General features: G+C 43.1%; 3 protein-coding genes across 5 annotated transcripts in view; all 3 read right to left on the bottom strand.

Annotated features, from left to right (window-relative positions):
* LOC120024887 (transcription factor 25-like) overlaps positions 1-9,494 on the bottom strand; it is a 38,912-nt gene extending 29,418 nt beyond the window's left edge. For 2 of the 3 annotated variants that reach the window (XM_038969233.1, XM_038969235.1), the window contains exons 1-7: positions 9,118-9,494; positions 8,537-8,686; positions 8,315-8,383; positions 8,007-8,128; positions 7,799-7,864; positions 7,631-7,713; positions 887-1,017 (exon numbers count right to left, since the gene is read on the bottom strand). In XM_038969233.1, coding sequence (XP_038825161.1) covers positions 887-1,017; positions 7,631-7,713; positions 7,799-7,864; positions 8,007-8,128; positions 8,315-8,383; positions 8,537-8,686; positions 9,118-9,339 — 843 coding nt within the window. In that variant the 5' untranslated portion in view covers positions 9,340-9,494. The remainder of the gene's footprint in view (positions 1-886; positions 1,018-7,630; positions 7,714-7,798; positions 7,865-8,006; positions 8,129-8,314; positions 8,384-8,536; positions 8,687-9,117) is intronic. The other variant, XM_038969234.1, reaches the window with a different exon arrangement.
* Positions 9,495-10,326: 832 nt separating this feature from the next.
* Positions 10,327-13,397, bottom strand: LOC120024964 (cytochrome b-245 light chain-like). Its single transcript, XM_038969355.1, has 6 exons — positions 13,183-13,397; positions 12,676-12,745; positions 12,344-12,418; positions 12,094-12,177; positions 11,758-11,839; positions 10,327-11,341 (listed from the first exon to the last, which is right to left on the bottom strand). The coding sequence occupies exons 1-6, from the start codon at positions 13,238-13,240 to the stop codon at positions 11,144-11,146; spliced, it is 567 nt and encodes a 188-aa protein (XP_038825283.1). The 5' UTR covers positions 13,241-13,397; the 3' UTR covers positions 10,327-11,143.
* A 4,433-nt stretch (positions 13,398-17,830) lies between these two features.
* LOC120024974 (diphosphomevalonate decarboxylase-like) lies at positions 17,831-21,982 on the bottom strand. The gene is made up of 10 exons (XM_038969368.1): positions 21,800-21,982; positions 21,139-21,209; positions 20,915-21,029; positions 20,655-20,801; positions 20,247-20,446; positions 20,051-20,125; positions 19,733-19,951; positions 18,733-18,848; positions 18,550-18,658; positions 17,831-18,230 (listed from the first exon to the last, which is right to left on the bottom strand). Exons 1-10 carry the CDS (start codon positions 21,873-21,875, stop codon positions 18,150-18,152), a joined length of 1,209 nt encoding a protein of 402 aa, XP_038825296.1. The 5' UTR covers positions 21,876-21,982; the 3' UTR covers positions 17,831-18,149.
* Between the last annotated feature and the right edge of the window lie 242 nt (positions 21,983-22,224).

Genomic DNA, 22,224 nt, shown 5'->3' with positions numbered 1-22,224 from the left:
CTCACCTGGATGCATAGGGCTAAAGAGAAGAACGCTCGGGTGATGCGGTGGTTTTTGAGTCTCCAACCGTTTCACTTTGACTTGAAACACAAAGCAGGGAAGGAAATGGGAAATGTGGATGGGTTATCCCGCATGCACGCATATTTTGCTGCGGTAGCCCGACCTAGGGGGTCGGATCTAGGGGGGGAGATGTGTGGCAAAGAAGGGGGTCGAGTGATAAATGGCAGATATGTGAGAGCAGAACTAATAAACGGGCTCTGCCCGATCACTAAAATGGCCACCCCGATCAGAACTACAGATCACAAAATGGCCGACTGCCAAAACTACAAGTCCCAGAAGCAAGGGGAACCCTCAGAAGGTGGAGCCGACACACAGATAAAGGGTCAACAAAAACCAGGAAGAAGAAGTGAGGGCTGGAAGGATCTATGAACCGTAGAGAAAGAGACAATAGATATTGGCTGGATTTACCGTGTATGAGCTGGACTGTTTTGGACTTACCTGTTGGCGTTTGGACCTGGACCTACTGAGAACCCGATTCGTGTACCGAACCCTGCTATCCTTGACCTTGCCTACGACCTGGGTGGACTAGGACGGAGAGACAAACACACAGGTACTGTCCTGTTCGAAAGAACTCTCATTCTGGGGTAATTTGGTGACAGTTTCCCACTTAATATGTGACAAACGCTCATAACCTTGAAGAGGTTTGCCACAGTCCTCAACCTGAAATTTCAACTGAATTTACCTCTAGTTTCTCATGCCGTGACCTAGAATCTTAGTCAGGATTTATCTAGAATCTAAATTCATGCATATCAGTTGTCCTAGATATTTGAGACACGCATCACGGCTTTGCTGATCAATCTCCCTGAGACCGCGGGTGTAGCCTTACCAGAATGTTGTTGGGATCCATGGACTCAACTGAGTCCAGGAACTTGAACTGAATCTGCTGGTAGTCTCGGCTGTGCTCGAAGGTGAAGTACTGTAGACCATCCCTGGACTCCAGTAGGGTCATTGAGATACCTGAGGGAATAAATATTAGACAGTATTATTCTATGTGAGTTACATGCAATGACGTATATAAACCCTGGATTGCTGATGCTATGTATTGCCCATTCAGAGGCTAAGTTTCTTCAACTGGGTCCTGGACTTCCTGAAAGGCCGCCCCCAGGTGGTGAAGGTAGGAAACAACACCTCCACTTTGCTAATCCTCAACACTGGGGCCCCACAAGGGTGCGTGCTCAGCCCCCTCCTGTACTCCCTGTTCACCCATGACTGCGTGGCCACGCACGCCTCCAACTCAATCATCAAGTTTGCGGACGACACAACAGTAGTAGGCTTGATTACCAACAATGACGAGACAGCCTACAGGGAGGAGGTGAGGGCTCTGGGAGTATGGTGCCAGGAAAATAACCTCTCACTCAACATCAACAAAACAAAAGCAGCTGATCATGGACTTCAGGAAACAGCAGAGGGAGCACCCCCCCTATCCACAGACAGGACCGCAGTGCTAAAGGTGGAAAGCTTCAAGTTCCTCGGCATACACATCACTGACAAACTGAAATGGTCCACCCACACAGACTGTGTGGTGAAGAAGGCACAACAGCACCTCTTCAACCTCAGGAGGGTGAAGAAATTTGGCTTGGCACCTAAAACTTTTACAGATGCACAATTGAGAGCATCCCGTCGGGCTGTATCACCGCCTGCTACGGCAACTACACCGCCCGCAACCTCAGGGCTCTCCAGAGGGTGGTGCGGTCTGCCCAACGCATCACCAGGGGCAAACTACCTGCCCTCCAGGACACCTAAAGCACGCAATGTCACAGGAAGGCTAAAAAGATCATCAAGGACAACAACCACCTGAGCCACGGCCAGTTCACCCCGCTATCATCCAGAAGGCGAGATCAGTACAGGTGCATCAAAGCTGGGACTGAGAGACTGAAAAACAGCTTCAATCTCAAGGCCATCAGACTGTTAAATAGCCATCACTAGCACATTAGAGGCTGCTGCCTATATACATAGACTTGAAATCACTGGCCACTTGAGTAATGCAAAATATGTAAACATTATTAATCTCATATGTATATACTGTATTCTATTCTACTGTATCTTAGTCTATGCCGCTCTGACATTTATATATTCTTAATTACATTCCTTTAATTTGTTTGTATTGTTGTGAAATTGTTATATATTACTTGTTAGATATTATTACACTGTTGGAGCTAGAAACACAAGCATTTCGCTACACCTGCAATAACATCTGCTAAACATGTGTATGTGACCAATAAAATGTGATTTGAAGCCACCAGTCGGCCATATTGGCCTTCCCTAGTAGGAGCAGTCCTCCACAGAAATGAATGGAATTCTACAGTATTTCAATTAAAGGGACAAAATGACATGTATTTAAATATTTTTTTGTTGTAGTGGAGACAGTAACATTAGTACCCTAAAAAAATGCTTTAAGGAAAATGTTACATTTTTTCATTTTTATGTTTAGCTCACATAATACAACTTAAAAGTATGCATTAAAGTGTCTGTATTAGGATAAATCAGAAACGAATATAGACAATAATAAATGCATTTCTATAGCTTCCAAAATCCAACATTTTTACAATTGAGGAGGAGTACCAAGATGGCTGCGCGGTGGCTTCAATACAGCGCCCCATCAGTCATCCAGGATTTATACACGTTATTGGTTAAATGTGTGTACAGTTGCAGTATGTTGAAATTGCATCAATTTGATATAGATGTGCATGTGGAATAAAGATAATGATAAGTCAATTCGATATAGATATACTGTGCATTCGGAAAGTATTCAGACCCCTTGACTTTTCCCATATTTTGTTACATTACAGCCTTATTCTTAAACGGATTAAATAGTTTATTCCCCTCAATCTACACACAATACCCCATAATGACAAAGCAAAAATAGGTTTTTAGAAATATCACATTTACATAAGTATTCAGACCCTTTACTCAGTATTTTGTTGAAGCACCTTTGGCAGCGATTACAGCCGAGTCTTCTAGGGTATGATGCTACAAGCTTGGCACACCTGTATTTGGGGAGTTTCTCCCATTCTTCTCTGCAGATCCTCTCAAGCTCTGTCAAGTTGGATGGGGAGCGTCGCTGCACAGCTAATTTCAGGTCTCTCCAGAGAGGTTCGATTGGGTTCAAGTCCAGGCTCTGGCTGGGCCACTCAAGGACATTCAGAGACTTGCTCCGAAGCCACTCCTGTGTTGTCTTGGCTGTGTGCTTATGGTCGTTGTCCTGTTGGAAGGTGAACCTTCACCCTAGTCTGAGGTCCTGAGCGCTCTGGAGCAGGTTTCATCAAGAATCTCTCTTTACTTTGCTCCGTTCATCTTTCCGGTGACTAGCCTTCCAGTCCCTGCCACTGAAAAACATCCCCAGATCATGATGCTGCCACCAGAATGCTTCACCATAGGAATAGTGCCAGGTTTCCTCCAGACATGACACTTGGCATTCAGGCCAATCTTGGTTTCATCAGACCAGAGAATCTTGTTTCTCATGGACTGAGAGTCTTTAGGTGGCTTTTGGCAAACTCCAAGTGGGCTGTCATGTAATTCCATTTGGCCACTCCATTTGGCCATTCCCCAGATCTGTGCCTCGACTCTACGGACAATTCCTTCAACCTCATGGCTTGGTTTTTGCTCTGACATGCACTGTAAACTGTGTGCCTTTCCAAAACATGTCCAATCAATTGAATTTACCACAGGTGGACTCCAATCATGTTGTAGAAACATCTCAAGGATTATCGATGGAAACAGGATGCACCTGAGCTCAATTTCGAGTCTCAGAGCAAAGGGTCTGAATACTTATGTGAATAAGGTATTTCTGTTTTTTTATTTTCAATACATTTCTAAAAATCAGTTTTCGCTTTGTCATTATGGTGTATTGTGTGTAGATTGACGAGAAAAAGGTTGTAACGTAACAAAATGTGGAAAAAGTCAAGGGGTTGGAATAATTTCCGAATGCACTGTAGATATTTAAGTGGAATAAAAACTGCAATCTGTCCCACTCATTCTATGCCCAAGTACAGTATAGCACCCTAGAATTTGAATGAACACACTTTGGGCTAAGGAGAAGTGGAACCAGAGGGAAGCATTTCATGGTGACACAGCAGTCATGGTGTACCACATACAAGCTAAGGCATTGAGACTACTCAAAAAGTGAGAGGTAAAATAAAATAAAATTACCCATCTATATTTTGGGAGGAAATTATATTTCCCAGACCAAATCTCCAGTCAGGTGATTGTATAAGCCTTGAGTTTGGGGGAGCTTTAACACCCTGAGGAGTAGCTAACACTGACATAAGAGACTCTGATTCTTCTCCAACCTCAGCTCTGGGTTAAACAGCCCAGTATCCCACAACACCAGGGGCACTATGGACCCAAACATCAATTGAGTCTTTTCCAAACATCAATATCTTTGAGCCAGAGGGCTAGGCAGCATTTGATTAACGATATGTGGTGATTGGACTGTTTTTTAACAAGACGTCATAGGGCAACGTTTAAGAACACAGCCTTTAGTGTGATCCTACCCAGAAAAGCTGTCTGTCAACAAGGCTTCAGGCTGCCCACTGCTGTTAACATGCACTTTTTTCTGCTGCTACTCTTGATTGGTTACATGCTACCCAAACTGAACCAGGATTCTTAGAGTCCGATGAGAATTCCAAATGTGATAATGGAGAAACACTGTTGCCTTGTTGCTCAACACAGAGGCGCCAGCCCGGAGAGACGGGTGTTAAATTTAGCATAATTGATTAAATCTTAATAAATAGAAACTGGCCATTCAAAATGTATTTCAGAAAACTGGAGCTACAGTATAGTGGAGTCTGGAGCTATAGCGTGGCTGGCCCTTAAATGTACACTACACAGAGCTAATTTCAAAAACATGCCTGTCAATCACTCCTGGCTCAAAGTAGAGGAGAGACTGGCTGCATCACTACTTGTCTTTGTGAGAGGTATTGACGTGTTGAAAGCACCAAACTGTCTGTTCAACAGCTAACACAGCTCAGACACCCATACATACCCTACAAGACATGCCACCAGGGGTATCTTCACAGTCCCTAAGGCAGGGGTCTCCAACCCTGTTCCTGGAGAGCTACCCTCCTGTAGGTTTTCATTCCAACTCCAGTTGTAAATAAGCTGGTTCAGTTTACTAACCAGCTAATTATTAGAATCAGGTGTGCTAGATTAGGGTTGGAGTGAAAACCTGCAAGACATTAGCTCTCTAGGAACAGGGTTGTAGAGTCCTGCCTTAAGTTCAGAACAGAGGTTGGGAAACGCACAGTACTTCATAGAGCCAAGACTACATTGAACTCTCTCACATCAGGTAACCCGAACTAGCAGTAAAATCAGATTTCAAAAACATAAAACAACACCTCACAGCACAACGTGGACTGCGAAGAGACACACACACATTGTAATATTGTATTGTTGTACATTTTAATGGTAGAGCAGTGTGAATGTGTACAGTACACAATGTCTGTTGTGATGTATTGAATTATTTATGATGCAGACTATTGTTTTGATGTGTTTTGTAGGGTTGTTCAGTATCCAGATTTTCATACCGTTTCTGTAACATATCGGGATATACGGTATTACCCAAAATGCAGATAAGGGACGCTATTTCAAATAATAATGAATATAAATAAATATTTTGATGTATTTACACACATAACCATTTAGTCAACATGGATCTTGATCCAGGAGGGGATTGAATGTCTCTGCTGTAACCAAGAAGCTTGACCTTGACATCTAGCAAGAAAGTTAGCAAACCAAATGCATTATTGAAGCCCTGAGCTGGATATAATTTACTGACACATCTTAGATTTCTTATAGTTATACTTAAATTATCAGCAGTGGAGTAGTACGCACCCTTACGAGGCAGGGGTGCCCTTAACCCCAAAAAGTATAACTTTTTTTTTGTATTATTCATTTCTGAATGGTATTGAAAATCATACCGTCTGTATTTTGAAATATAACGTTTATACTGTACACCGGGCTTACTTTTCTGTTTCTGTTTGGACCCCAGGAAGAGTAGCGGCTGCCTTGGCAGCAGCTAACGGGGATCCTGCCATGCCTCTCGATTGTTCGCTTGAACTTAATTTATGCCATCATAGTTACAGTACATTAGTGTATGAGGTAGGGCTGACCCCATTTAGTCAACTGGTCGACCGAGATTTCTTTAGTTGAGCAGAAGCAAAAATAATATAACAGTCATGCTGTACAAGACACCTGTCCAATTTGCACCTGTCTGAGTGGACTGATCCATTGTGGAGGCCGTGGGGATGGCATAGTCCTTCACTCTAAGACATGCTACTGAAATTGTATTTGGTTATATTATGTAAGAATAATGGTGCAACAAAAATAAATATAAAATAATATTATTTTATCACAAATGTTCTTTCTCCTGCGTTGGACAGTGGTCGCTGTCCGCGGTTCTGAAACACATCAGTGTGCTGTTGAATTGCCGCCTTTTCCTAGACCATGTTGCTAATAACAAAGCCGGCATATTGGTGTTGATAACAATGCGACAGAGGCAGCAGCAGAGTTAGGAGACAAGAAAACAGCCCTTGCCTTAATTGACTAAGTGAGGAGAGAGGAAACCCCCACTTAATTAGGTCTATAATCAATAGCCTAACTGTTAAACGTGCCTGGCTTTATAAATCATCCGTATATATCTACAGAAATAAGACAGGCAACAGAAGCAGGAACTGTTTGAGTGTTTGTGTTACGGTGTTTGTCTATCATAATCACATCAATAAATTGGTTATAACAAACTCTGAACACCGTAAGACAAACACCGTAACACAAACACTCAAACAGGCAACAGAAGCAGGAACTGTCTTATTTCTGTAGATATATATGGATGATGATATGCTACAGGTCAGGCCCTATTGGTCACGTGCATACGAAGCATACATGTGTCATGTAGAGATAGAAAGGGTTGAGGGAATAGGGAATGTTTTTCCTAAACAAATTAGGGATTTCTGTAACATAACTTTTCAGTCAGAAATGGCTTCAGCAACACACTGTTGATGTGTGTCTTTTGTGTGTCTTAAATATTTCATGAAACAGTTGGCTTAAAGCATCAGACAAGCTCAGTGCATATAGTTGATTTGATTAAAACACATAGGATGTGTCTATAATATATATATATTTTTTTACCTTTATTTAACTAGGCAAGTCAGTTAAGAACAAATTCTTATTTACAATGACGGCCTACACCAGCCAAACCCGGACGACGCTGGGCCAATTGTGCGCCGCCCTATTGGACTCCCAATCAAGGCTGGTTGTGATACAGCCTGGATTTGAACCGGGGTGTCTGTAGTGACGCCTCCAGGACTGAGATGCAGTGCCTTAGACCGCTGCGCACTCGGGAGCCCAAAATATATGGAAAAATGCACGTTTTCACATTTCGACCAATCGATTTGTCGAAAGAACAGACGACTCTTGGTCGAGCGAAGTTTTGTGACTTTGTCATGGGAGATACTTAATTACATTTGCATCCACAAAAATATTTCTGTGAAATGTTGCATAAATAGTATGTATTCACACGGCTTTCAGCATTCTGAGCGATGCCCGAGTGTGAGAGGTTGAGTGTAGGTCTGACCTGGGCGACTGAAGCGTGGCCAGGTGTCTTTAGGGATGGTCATCCAGGTGCTGCGATGGAACTGTCTCTGTCTCTGACGAGGTCTGAGGAAAGAATGAAGAGATGGCCTTACACTGTAACCTTTAATAGTAGTAGTCCCACTGATAAGGAGTTCTGTATAGATCTTACCTTTGATCTCCAAGAACTGCTCGAGCTCCAAAGTATCTCTTCAACTCCGTCTCAGGATTCAGGTTCCTAAAAAACAAAAGAGGGTAAGTCCCAATAAAATGTATCACTGATAAATTACTGCCATAAATTAAGTATATTATGATTGTATGACGTTACCCCACTAAGAGACCTGATGTCTGATTGGCTGCTGTGCTGTTAACCTACTCACCTGTGTTCCACATAGAGTACAGGCCTGTTGTCTGAGGCTCCACAGCCCTCACTCTGCAGGGTCAGTCCATTAGACTGCTCTATGGTCTCCAGCAACGCGTCAATGTCTTCCCCAGCTCCCTCCTGACAACCACATATAAGACAGAGCAGCCTATGTGACCGAGTGAGACGGCATCAGGGCAGCACCCCCATAGCCTCAATACACAATAAAATGCTGCTAAAGCAAGTGGTTAATATGGCAATGTGCACAACGGTGCCCCCACATTGGGGGACATATGTGTAAGTGATTTGTCAAGATGGACTGTATACCTGTTTATCTCCTGTACTGTTCTTTTTCTTCTTCTTCTTCTTCTTTTTCTTGCTCGCTTTATCTTCGGACTGACATCATAAAAACTATTAAACAACTCTTCAAAACATTTTGACTAGATCAATCATGCATAATAACAACAAGACTGAAGAGGAAGGGGCTCACAATACCCCATGATACTGTAGAGGCTACAGTGCATCAGGGGTGTCCGTCTCTCTCCTCACCTTCGCAGCACCTGTCTCAGGCTGTGCATCTCTCTTCTCTGTTTCCCCGCTGTCACTCTTCTCCTTGCTTTCATCACCATTCTGTTCTTCTGGCTTCACTGTGTCTTCATCAGTCGTGGCTTTCTCTGCGTCATTCTCTGCATCACATATCTGCAGCGACATGGTTCCAGCAAGAAGGATGGAAAGGCTCAGGTTAAGGTTATATATCAGAGACTAAATCTCTACATTGGCACATAGTTTTAATTAATCTTTGGTCAGTCTCTGCCTTTTTTTCTTGTTCTTGCGGGAGCCATTGGGATTCCAACCCATCCTAGTGACATTCATATGGTCAAGGCAAGGGGGTGTACTGTATGAGTCCTGTCTGGCCAGGCAAAATCGGTTAGTCAGTATAATGCTGGTTTGATTTGTTGACACTGTCTGCATATGTCAATGTGTCCTGCTGCTTTTTTCATTGACTAGCATAACAAGCTAGCTAGCTATGTCACACAGTTATGTAGCCTAGGGGGTGGAGCTAGGTGGCAGTTAGCGAGACATTTCGTAAACATTTTGCAATGTGCGTTAGAAAAAGAGAAACACTCCACCAGTTCGTAAATGTTGCTCAAGTTTTTCTTATTCTTCTTAGCTTTTCTGATGCTGCTCTTAACAGGCTGGAGAACAGCTTCTTCCAGTTCCTCTTCTTCTTCCTCAACATCCGCAGCCTGCTCCACTGGCTCTGGCCCTTCACCTGGGACAAGATCCCCGAGGTCCAGGGCCTCCTGCCCCCGCTGTTTCCCCTTCAACCTCCTCAGAGCACGACTCGACATCTTCCCGGGACAGAGTTGTCACGAAGATGGGCTATGGTTAAATTTGGGATTTGACCCAGCTACAGCCATAAACAACATGAGAGCAAAATCCGCATGCCAAATAGCTTATTCTACGGGTACTCCATGTAGACAATCTTGATGCATACCAAATATTTTCGTTTTGATAATCACAGTTCGCTTCCGTTAACCTTTGTACCACTAGGCAGCAGTAGTGCGTAAGGACAAAGGCTCTGAAAATGCCTGAAATTAGTTAATTAAAAGAAAAGGGAACTAACGACTTTCAACATTTGAACTATTATTTGCATACTGGAGGAGCGGCAACCACTGCCAAGGGGTTTGCTGTAAAGTCAGTAAATGGTTTCAAAGCCTATGACCAATGCATCTTTTTGTTGTTAACAAGGGTTGCCCTGGGTCTATCAATACCTTTTATGTGTTATGGTGTCAAGAAATGGCCATTATAACTAATAAATTAGACAGAGTATAACACAGATAAACAAATAAGGAAGTTGCACCTGTTCCTGCTGCTGTTATGATGTAATGGTTGCCAAACCCAGAGCACTCAAGGAAACACACATTGTATTCCTCATTCTTGAGGTAAAGGTCAACTGTGAACATAGGAATGAAGAAGTTGCTTCATATGGAGGAAAGAAATGTACGTGTATGTCACAACAACTGGAAATGTCATTAGGGTATATAAACATAATCTGTATCATCTGTTATAACTAATGTATGACATCTCTGTGGCTGTGTATGATCTGATTAGTGCAGGAATTTCCAATGTGTCGTAATAAAGTGTGTGAGCGTCTTTGTGTGTTGCACTGTGAGAAGGAACGGTTAAATGCATAGGGTTCATAGGAACTATTAGAAAAGAGGAAATGTAAAACTTGAGACATGACACGTAATTGTCATTCCAAACCCACAGTTCATCAATGATGAAACAGACACAAACATTAATTGTGATTATATGGTAAACATGCACATTTTAAATAACTAGAATAACTATATTTATTTTCAGATTATATCAAAAGCATAACAAGCATAAAACATAGACATACATTATGTTGTAGAGAGGTGAATACACAACTGTCCATAATATTGCTAGTTGACCACTGACATAGTAAACCGGCCAAAAAGAAAAAGAGATAACGCAAAACAGTGCTTGCTTATAAACAATTAACATTCCAGTGTAAAAGAATACAGTATATTTTGAGGATACAAAATGTATAAATAGCTCTTCATTCTCTTTTAAAATAATTTCATTATGTCTGTGCCAGTAAATGTGGTTGATTCTCATCCACATCTATTCATCCAATTACTCACAAAATAACTTACTGTCACAACAAGAATACAAACTTTGCCATTTACATTCCAAAGTCTTTTGGGGACCAAAATTATTGTAACTGAAAGAGTTGTAGCAGGTGGTGCAGAGATATAGGACACAAACCTTTTGCAGGAACTAAGGCACAGCCACATCTCAGTTCAATACAATCCCTAATACATCATCAAACATCAGCAGCAGTGTGTCCTCTCCACAACCCTCTCCTCTCCGAGGCCTGATTCCTAACTTGATACCAATCCATAAAAAAATTCCCATTGACGCCAATGCCCAATTTACACAAAACCTAAGTTATGCAAGCTTATCTATCTCAATTTAGGATTCGGCCCTCAGCCAATGGCAGTCGGAACTGAGCATGGCCTGGGTGGGGCTCCACTGTAGATCTGTTTTGGTTGGGGCTCAGTGGAAACATAAGGTAACCTGAGTGAGCTTAGCCCAGCAGGCCTGAAGGAAGGAGAGTAAGGGGATCTAGTCATCATTGGCAGTGACAGCGATGGGGTTGACATAGGCAGCCGCCTCCAGGTCCTCTGCCCGTTTCCTGCGCATCTCTGCGGGTGGGCGTGGTGGAGGGTTCTGGGGAGGGAGCTTGATGCTCTCTCCCACCGGCTTACGGGCACTCTCCTTCCTGGGCAGGATGGGCTCCCACTGCTCCCCTCGGATGGCCGCCTGGAAGACATACAGACACAATAGACGAAAGATCATTCAGGCTCCCTGAATAACATAGATAAATGGGTTGCTTTGGTGCTGATCTCTAGAAACATGCATGCAGACATGCATGCAGTGAATTCCCAACAACAATAGGTGATAACAGCCAAGTCACTCCCCTGACAGCCTGGGTTTCTTAACTAGCTAATAATGACTCAATAAAAATACCAGAGGGCAAACAAACGCTTCCTTGTAAATCAAGGGCAGTAGGTTCATAGAGGAAACTTGAGTGTTGCGTCAACTGATAGCATCAGCTGATATTGCACCAATTAGATTTATCACACTACCTTTATATGGTGGTCAGAAAACAACACTACCTTGTTGTTGTCTGACCACCTAACTTGAGTCAAATACTTTCGAATACTTAAAATACTAACCGCAAGGTAGATGAGGCTAGCTATGCCGAGGCAGACACAGCCAAGAACAGTTGCAAGGATGAAACCACCAGGAACACAGATCCTATAAACACACACACACACACACACACACACACACACACACACACACACACACACACACAAAAAATAAATATTGTGTTACAAAGGCAAGGCACTGATAACATGCAATGTGATATTTAAACAATGAAGATGGTGTCAAGAATGACTGTGCACAATGACACAACCTGTCTCTGCTACAGCTGGAAGGAGACAGCGAAGGGAAAGAATGTTGTCTCAGCCCAGAGATCTGACTAGACTGACACAGAATGTACTCACGCTGCATGTAGAAACGCTCTGACATAGTAGTTCCTGGTCAGTGGGCCGAATGACTTCACACAGACAGTGAAGCAGTACTGACCCCTGGAAGAATCGCAATATGAAGAGTTATTTATTGTGAACTTTCAAACTTTCAGTGATGAAGACTTGCTTATGACTTGCTTTCAACTGGTGGAATCATATCTGTTGCATCACTGTTAGAGTGACTTTACAGAAACGTTAGCTTGGTATGGTGTATGTGGGTACTCACGTCCTTTCTACGCTGGTGCCCTTGTTTCTCTTGCCCCTTGGGTACTCTAGTAGACAGACAAACACCCCTGCAGCTCTGGGCACTTCAGTCAAGGTTACTCAACAACAACAGGTACACGTGGACCTCACTATAGAATGCAAATATACATTTGGGTCTCATCTGGACATAAATGCACAAATAAGATAAATGATGGTGTAGATGCCTGTAATGCATCTACAAACATTTCCTTGTGACGTGTCAAGGGTAAATCAGCATTTAATCACGACAATAGATACAATTTTGTGCATGGAATTATACTGTAAGAGACAGCTCTGCCACCAGTGAAAGGATACATAGCATAAGCAGCAAACTCCCAGTCCCTGAACTGGCCTGCCACCCCCACTATGCCACCAGTAAGGAGAACTGAAATGAGGAAGTAGGAAGAAGAAAATATTTCGTTTATCAAAACAGTTCCTGCAAGTCACAGATGAAGACACTTTTTTTTGTATCCTGTAACTTTCAAATCAAAATGTGCCAAGAACCAAATCATTTGTAAACTTTTTTTCCCCCAAGTTGATTTGATTTAGTGTTTTATACAGATATGTCTTCTTTTTACAAATATTCTCACTACCAATATAATTTAATGACTTAGAATATTTTTGTCTGGAACAATTTATACATTTTGTTTTTGGTCGGTTTTAATGACCAATGTTTGTTAGGCATACCATACTGGAAAAACACATATATTCTTATACAGTAATAACTCATAACTAATGGGATTACACATTCCTTTAACAGTTGATAGCATTATACAAATACCAAACTCAGATGTCTAAACTTGGCAAAAGTTCTCTACTCACTGAGCCCCGCCGCCAGAGCCTGTTCATTGGCCCACATAGCCCATTCTATTTTCCCCATTCTGTCTCCGTTCGATCGATCGCGGTTGTCACGTTCGATTATTATGGAGAGTGAGAATGTATCAATTTTGGAGGAACAAAGGTGGGTGGTAGCAGCCGCCTGGTCCGGCCTCGGTCTCGTAACGTCTGAGCGTAGCGAAAGGAAAAAAAGGTTGGGGATGTGACCTGGGAGGAGTAACCCTTAGCCAGAGAGGAAGAGGCGAAGCGAGAGCACCAACTCGGCCAAAAATCTGTATTATACAAGCAGGTGACGTTGTTTCGTTTCTTTCGCTCACCAAGTTGTTGTATGGAGGCCAATAAGCGTGTTGAATTTGGTCCACAAAAAAATGTAATGGCTTATTTGCTACGTGAGGTTAATTTGATCGAATAGAAATTTCGTAATGCTTAAGTTATGAGTATACTGCTATAAGTAGGACACGTGACATCCCGGCAACTTTGAGAAAAAACACTTTATATCAGAGTTGTTTCGAGATGGTTATGCATGAGGCTAGCAGCATCTCTCTCTCCATTGAATAAAGGCGGTTTACGTCAACAACCCTCATCTAATATTCAAAAAAATAAAAATGATGAGATGTATCCACCAATTCAAAGAGAGGATAGGCAGAAACTAGACAGCCAACTATGCTTATTAAGCTGTACCGCTATGTGGACAACGACTCCATTGTTAGGGCAGAGAGACAAGTATCTCGAGAACGGTCCAAACACTAAAAAGACACCCTATCCCCTCAGCCCTCAAATTAAGTGGACACTTCTGATGACGTGTTTTATTTTTACAATTTCCAAAAGATAACCAAACAAAAACAGATTTACTTTTTATGAGACGTGTTTGTGCCATCATGTGCATATGCCTTGTCTACTGCTGTCTTGGCTAGTTCTTATTGTTTATTTCACTGTAGAGCCCCCAGTCCCGCTCAAAATGCCTTATATAGCTCTTTTGTCCCACCCCACACACATGCGGAGACCTCACCTGGCTTAACTGGTGCCTCCAGAGACGAAACCTCTCTCATCGTCACTCAACGCCTAGGTTTACTTCCACTACTCACATCCTACCCTTGTCTGTACATTATGCCTTGAATCTATTCTACCACGCCCAGAAATCTGCTCCTTTTATTCTGTGTCCAATGCACTAGATGACCAGTTCTTATAGCCTTTAGCTGTACCCTTATCCTACTCCTCCTCTGTTCCTCTGGTGATGTAGAGGTTAACCCAAGCCCTGTAGCCCCCAGTTCCACTCCTATTCCCCAAGCGCTATCATTTGTTGACTTCTGTAACCGTAAAAGCCTTGGTTTCATGCATGTTAACATCAGAAGCCTCCTCCCTAAGTTTGTTTTATTCACTGCTTTAGCACACTCTGCCAACCCTGATGTCCTAGCCGTGTCTGAATCCTGGCTCGGAAGGCCACCAAAAATTCTGAAATTTCCATCCCCAACTACAACATTTTCCAACAAGATAGAACTGCCAAAGGGAGTGGAGTTGCAATCTACTGCAAAGATAGCCTTCAGAGTTCTGTCATGCTATCCAGGTCTGTGCCCAAACAGTTAGAGCTTCTACTTTTAAAAATCCACCTTTCCAGAAATAAGTCTCTCACTGTTGCCGCTTGTTTATAGACCCTCCTCAGCCCCCAGCTGTGCCCTGGACACCATATGTGAATTAATTGCCCCCCATTTATCTTCAGAGTTTGTACTGTTAAGTGACCTAAACTGGGATAGGCTTAACACCCCGGCCCTCCTACAATCTAAGATAGATGCCCTCAATCTCACACAATTATCATGGAACCTACCAGGTACAACCCTAAATCGGTAAACACGGGCACCCCCATAGATATCATCCTGACCAACCTGCCCTCTAAATGCACCTCTGCTCTGCTTCAACCAGGATCTCAGCGACCACTGCCTCATTGCCTGCGTCCGTAATGGGTCCGCGGTCAAATGACCACCCCTCATCACTCTCAAACGCTCCCTAAAACACTTCAGCAAGCAGGCCTTTCTAATTGACCTGGCTCGGGTATCCTGGAAAGATATTGACCTAATTCCGTCAGTAGAGGATGCCTGATTGTTCTTTAAAAGTGCTTTCCTCTCCATCTTAAATAAGCATGCCCCATTCAAAAAATGTAGAACTAAGAACAGATATAGCCCTTGGTTCACTCCAGACTTGACTGCCCTTGACCAGCACAAAAACATCCTGTGGGGTACTGCATTAGCATCGAATAGCCCTCACGATATGCAACTTTTCAGGGAAGTTAGGAACCAATATACACAGCCTATTAGGAAAGCAAAGGCTAGCTTTTTCAAACAGAAATTTGCAACCTGTAGCACAAACTCAAAAAGTTTTGGGACACTGTAAAGTCCATGGAGAATAAGAGCACCCCCTCCCAGCTGCCCACTCCACTGAGGTTAGGAAACACTGTCACCACCGATAAATCTACGATAATCGAGAATTTCAATAAGCATTTTTCTACGGCTGGCCATGCTTTCCACCTGGCTACCCCTACCCCGGTCAACAGCTCTGCACCCCCCACAGCAACTTGCCCAAGCCTCCCCCATTTCTCCTTCACCCAAATCCAGATAGCTGATGTTCTGAAAGAGCTGCAAAATCTGGACCCCTACAAATCAGCTGGGCTAGACAATCTGGACCCTCTCTTTCTAAAATTATCCGCCACAATTGTTGCAACCCCTATTACTAGCCTGTTCAACCTCTCTTTTGTATCATCTGAGATCCCTAAAGATTGGAAAGCTGCCGCGGTCACCCCCCTCTTCAAAGGGGGAGACACTCTAGACCCAAACTTTTACAGACCTATATCTATCCTACCCTGCCTTTCTAAAGTCTTCGAAAGCTAAGTTAACAAACAGATCACCGACCATTTCGAATCCCACCGTACCTTCTCCGCTATGCAATCTGGTTTCTGAGCTGGTCATGGGTGCACCTCAGCCACGCTCAAGGTCCTAAACGATATCATAATCACCATCGATAAAAGACAGTACTGTGCAGCCATCTTCATCGACCTAGTCAAGGCTTTCGACTCTGTCAATCACCGCATTCTTATTGGCAGACTCAATAGCCATGGTTTCTCAAATGACTGTCCCTCCTGGTTCACCAACTACTTCTCAGATAGAGTTCAGTGTGTCAAATCAGAGGGCCTGTTGTCCAGACCTCTTGCAGTCTCTATGGGGGTGCTTGTTGAGAACTTGTAAATAAAGGTGAAATTAAAATTTCTAATTTATTTGCATTCGTTTTTACTTACACTTGTATGTTGACTTCTCCATTGATGTTGTTTTTAAGTTTTCGCTGACTTTTCTTAGCGGATGTACAATCGTCGCGAATTGAAATATGGGGAGTTTCAGGCCCGGAGTGAACATAATTGTACACTCGCAAAGCCGATTAAAAACGAGGGCTGAGAGGCTTACGTAGCAAACTTCCCTTGGTTGGCTAATCATTTGGACCGCCCTCCAAGATGGCGACGGGGATTCCCCCAAGGGCATAAGGCGAGGGTAAGTGGACGAGGGTGTGTCTTTTAAGTGTTTGGACCGCCACCCTTGTCAGTCTATCCATAATCTTTGCTTTAACTAACTTTGCTGCCTGACATGATTTGGTCAAAGGGGGAAACGTTCAGCTGTTGTAATACAGAGCATGCTCAACTTGCCCGGCTGACATAAATGGTCCAACTTAAAACAGAGTTTCCCAAACTCGGTCCTGGGGCCCCCACTGGGTGAACCGGATTCAAATAATCAAAGCTTGATGATGAGTTAGTTATTTGAATCAGCTGTGCAGTGCTGGGGGAGAGGGGCACAGGACCATGTTTGGAAACCCTGACTTAAACAATGGGGGATGAACCAGAAAGATCAGTTTTAGGCTATGCCTATTGGAATTCCTTACGGTATCGTTGTTTTCAGTAAAACATTTTTAGCTGGGCCAACTTTAGAGCAGACTCAACTTGCTCGACTGCTCAGTTCACTTGCCCCAGGCAACAGGGCAACCCTTAAGATCCCTGCTACAACTAGGTTGTAGAGTTTTTGTAGTTTTACCTGGTTACCATCAGGAGAGAAGAAAAATGGCCCCAGAGTGGTGGTGCCACCTCTGAAGATGACATGTAGGCTATATATCCAGCTCTTATACTAAAGCACCTACATTGTTCTCAATACTGTCATTTATAATCCTTTAAGGGTTTTCATTTTAATTAGATTGTCTTATGATTCACTCACTCTAAAGGTGACTGTTAAACCATTAGGTAAAATGTACATCATCTACTTAGAAAATCAACATAGATACATTTGAAATAGTTTTCTACAATTATCAAAGTACTAGAACATTTCTGATCGTTCTCACAAGGCATCCCCTCATCTTTAACATTACAAAACATTTCATCCAAACTCGCAATAGGAAAAGTGTCAGAATGAAGCACTAGTCAACAGTGTTAGAGGTATTCAGCTGTGAGTGGTTGTTTCGCTCCAGTTAAAGTGGCAATCCTTAGTTTTGGCAAAAAGCTGAGGGATGGGGCTGGAGAAATGTAACCACTCAAAATTATAGACAGAGCTATGGATACAAGGACTGACCATCCATGATATTAAAATTATAGTTATAACAAACATAAACAAACATTTAAAACATGGTTATATTTACTTTGTTTACAAACATTGTAGTAAAACAAGCTGATATTTTGAGTTCTGATGGGGTATGACAGTTTAACTAAGCTCATGAGGTATTTACAAGTTATATTCTTCAAGAATCAATCGTTACATATAATTAATTTATAAGTCCAAAAATGTATATGGCAACTGCAGATTGCCCCTTTAATGACTAAGTCTTTGCATATGTATCCAATTGATTGAATTGGAATTGTCGATTGTTAATATGTCTGGTCTTTATTTTCACCAAAGAGTTCTGTCTCTGCCCAGCTGGGAGGCTGGCTTGTATCACGCACTCTCCTTGGGCAGCCCGTCAGATCCAAGCAGATGCTCACTAGGGTCCTCCACCACGCGAGGTCCAGGTCCAGCCTTATACACAAATCAGAAATAATCACTCAGACAAACCAACTTAATATCACATCAAAATGTAGCAGATCCATACATAATGTGTGCGTTTATAGGATCTGCATTCCTGGTGATTTCCCGTAAGCCTGTTGGAGAGAGCATCAAGCTCGCTCCCCAAAACCCTCTACTACGCCAACCTGCAGAGATGCACAGGAAACGGGCAAAGGACCCGGAGGGTGCTGCCTATGTGTATGTGCCTATGTATGTATGTATGTATGTATGTATGTATGTATGTATGTATGTATGTATGTATGTATGTATGTGTGTGTTTGTGTGTGTGTACCTTGGTGCTGATTATATAGCTGATTCCCTTCACCATGGGCTCCATACCAATGGCCTGCTTCAGCTCCTCGGATAGTGTTGTCGGGGCTACCGGAAGACCCTTTAGAAACCTGATGTGGGACAGGTAAAGTCACAGGAGGGAGTGTTGTCTGACTGCTTGAGTGTGTGTTTGTGAGAAACTCACTGTCCTCCGTTGGTCTCTGGTGGGAATAAGTGTTTGACCACCTGGACAAACTCTTCCACATTCTGCTGAAGAGTGTAGATCACTGCATTGGGACCTGCATCAAATGTGTATGCCACCTGGTGGAGAAGAGAAAACATCATCGGTCACTGCTTATACTCAGGAAAAGAACTCTGGACCAAAGTTATAGCTTTGTTACAGCAGTGTTATATTGTAACAGTGTCAGCAGAAGGAGGGATGTGATGCTGCACTAGTCCTCTGAGACTCATGAAGAAGTACTAGGTCATAGACACGGTAAAGAGGTCAATAGAACGCAGACCATGGGGGATAGAAGAAGGATGCCAGATTGGTGCACATTCAACAAATCTGATCTGACAAAGTGGATATTCGTCAAATCCGCCATGATCGATGTATTGTAACAGACCCACAATGTGTTGACAAAGTCTGATTTGGATATACTTGGCTGTTTCGCTGCATAACATTTCAGGTTTAGAAGAAGTGACTGCTAAATGCTAACTCCTGTTCGTATAAGCTGGTAGCATAGAGAAATCAGTGGTGGTAGTGAAAATCATTTTTTAACTAATGCAGTTGATTGGTGATGATGACATGAACATGTATTGAAGGTGACATCAATACAAGCATTATACTCCGATTTTTACCACAACATTGTGTGAAATACACATACCAATAGCCTAATAGGCTAATTCCACTTAGGGGAAATAAGGAGATTCTGGATATTTCCATGGCATTTCCACTGTTTTGTTCAAGTTCTATTGACTTCTTTACCACATCTATACTTGGGCTTGTTAACACATTTTCTATTCCTCTTGAACTGTAGAAATACTACCAGTTTCATATCTCTATTTCATAATCTCAGAATATCAACAATTACTGCACCTTGTTCTGCTTCTTAGCTTAGACCCCTTGTAGAACTGTCAATGTTCCATATGACTAGCACATTTCCATGACTAAAAGAAAGAATTAACTCCCTGATGGCGCTCACCTTTGTTTCCCTGTAGTGACGGTTATAGCGGTGCACAAGGTTGATAACACGGCGCGACACGTCGTTGAGGTAGAAGATGGGTGGGTAGGTGTCCAGGCAGGTGGCATGGAACTGATTGCTATCCTTCATGGTCAGCTCAGCGAACGCAGTAAAGTCCCTCTTATGTACAGCCTCAATCATCTCCTTCATCCTGGCTGGGACCACAGAGTCTGCCCGGTGCTGAGGGGGAGAGTGCAAGGTTTACGGGTAAGGGTTAATAACTTTGTGTGTGTGTGTGTGTGTGTGTGTGTGTGTGTGTGTGTGTGTGTGTGTGTACACCTTCAGGAGACTGCTCGTCTCTACACTAGTTTGCATGCCGGAAGTGCTGCCAACTGGTTTCCGCTCAGCACTGACCTAAAAAAAAGAGAGGGAGACAGAGAGATGGTGGTGTTGAGATTATTAAAGACATGGGAGAAATGTATATGCCAACATTTGCTCCAGAAAAAGCCACCCTCAGTAATGATCAGAAACCTACCACCAGTACAAGGACCCTGAGCTCAGGCCAGTGAGTCTCTGGCTCCACCTGCTGGGCCAGACTGTCCTTGCCATCTCCTTGCTGGCCCATAATCCACTGGACGAAGCCCCCATACATACTCCTACAGGCACTACCTGAACCTTGCCTAGAAACCACAGACAACTCCCCCTCCACTCCCATCACCCGGGACAGGGTGTACACTAGAACAGGAGAATGGAGTGAGGAGACAAGATGGAGAGACAAAAGGAAAATAAGGAGTAAGGAGAAGAGGGATGAGGAGATGGAGACAGTAGTTAAGTTCCCAACATTTAAAAAAAATAAAACTAGTTTCACACAAGCTTTTACTTCATTTGATCCATTTAATGCTGTGTTAGGTACAAACCATTATGATAGGACACAGTCTCTTACCCAGACAGGCATAGCCGGCAGCAGAGGAGGCCAGTCCGGCTGCAGTTGGGAAGTTGTTGACAGAGCAGATGTGGACTTTATGGGACAAACCGGCCGTGTCTACATCAGCCTCCCCATCACTACGTCGCTTACGGGCCAGGCGCCGAACTGAGGAAGGAAACCATCAACAACAACACATAATTTCTTGTCCTCCCCTTTGCCCTCTTACTCTTCCCCCTCTACTCTCTCCCTTTATCATATCATTGCATATAGTGACTCACTCTCCCTAAGGCAGGACTGTAGTCTGGGCTGGGTTATGTCCTCCTCTTTGCCGTTGAGCCAGATACGATCCTCCTGGAACGACCTGCTGCACGCCACTGTTGTGGTTGTTTTGAGCTGGGAGGAATAAGGAAACAAGGCAGTAATCGTTAGTTTTTGTTGTTTTAACAAGACAGTAATATTTAGCCACTTACTGAGTGTCTGGTGTACAGTATTACAGTCTTACCTGGTCTTGATGTAATGTGACACTCAAAGATGAATTTATAGGTAGAATCAACTCCTCATCCCTCTTCCCCCCTTTGAAACAGCAATAACAATAAAGCATTTACAATTTAATACATAGTTATTTTCAAAGATTGTACAGAGAACATTCCTTTGACATCATTGTGGCAATACATTTGTCATGTACCAATGCACACATTACATTTACATTTACATTTAAGTCATTTAGCAGACGCTCTTATCCAGAGCGACTTACAAATTGGTGCATTCACCTTATGATATCCAGTGGAACAACCACTTTACAATAGTGCATCTAAATCTTTTAGGGGGGGGGGGTTAGAAGGATTACTTTATCCTATCCTAGGTATTCCTTAAAGAGGTGGGGTTTCAGGTGTCTCCGGAAGGTGGTGATTGACTCCGCTGACCTGGCGTCGTGAGGGAGTTTGTTCCACCATTGGGGTGCCAGAGCAGCGAACAGTTTTGACTGGGCTGAGTACACAAAGCTTGGCTAGAAGTGGCTACAGTGTTGCAAGCAAGCACTTCATTGATTCAATCAATGTTGCAGTTTTACATTACATTAAACTAGATGTGGTTGACAGTGTTCTTTGGTTGACAATCAGACGATCAGATGTCTGTAGTGGATTATACGAAAATACAATACTCACAGTATTTGATGACAGCGATATTCACAGGCGCACTGCATGTTACCATGGTGAGCTTTTTGCCTCTGTCCTCGGGCATTTTGATCAAATAAAATTAGGAGCAATAAAATAAAATAAAATACTATAAACGCGAGACTGTCTACTATTTTGAGATCCACTGATACAGTAATGTCTGCACAACCATAGAGTTTTACAAAACGTCTCTGTGGATTGGAGGGGGTAGAGCACATGACTAAACCTCCCACCAATCAGAGCCACTCATGTTCCGTGACTGAAACAAGGCAGCCAATCCTTTTGATCAGACCACGGTCGTCCGAAAATGAGACCAGAGCCACATTTAGGGGGCGTATCATGATCACAGCCAGAAATGCAGTAGTGTGACTGGATATTATGAATGATAGTGCGGGGTATATTTGCCATATACCGTA

The sequence above is a fragment of the Salvelinus namaycush genome, chromosome 30 (genome assembly GCF_016432855.1).
Source record: "Salvelinus namaycush isolate Seneca chromosome 30, SaNama_1.0, whole genome shotgun sequence".
In the NCBI taxonomy this organism is placed as follows: domain Eukaryota; kingdom Metazoa; phylum Chordata; class Actinopteri; order Salmoniformes; family Salmonidae; genus Salvelinus; species Salvelinus namaycush.
Note: the sequence above shows the minus strand (reverse complement) of the source record. Positions and strands in the feature narration are given on the sequence as shown.

Coding starts and splice junctions, on each gene's coding strand:
- LOC120024974 (XM_038969368.1), bottom strand. CDS start 21,875: ATGCCCGAGGACAGAGGCAAAAAGCTCACCATGGTAACATGCAGTGCG. Junction 20,802..20,914: donor ACAGTCCTGCCTTAGGGAGA/GTGAGTCACTAT, acceptor TTCCTTCCTCAG/TTCGGCGCCTGGCCCGTAAG. Junction 20,126..20,246: donor TCAGGGTCCTTGTACTGGTG/GTAGGTTTCTGA, acceptor TCTTTTTTTTAG/GTCAGTGCTGAGCGGAAACC.
- LOC120024964 (XM_038969355.1), bottom strand. CDS start 13,240: ATGGGGAAAATAGAATGGGCTATGTGGGCCAATGAACAGGCTCTGGCG. Junction 12,746..13,182: donor GGCTCTGGCGGCGGGGCTCA/GTGAGTAGAGAA, acceptor TCCTCATTTCAG/TTCTCCTTACTGGTGGCATA. Junction 12,178..12,343: donor GGCACCAGCGTAGAAAGGAC/GTGAGTACCCAC, acceptor CGATTCTTCCAG/GGGTCAGTACTGCTTCACTG.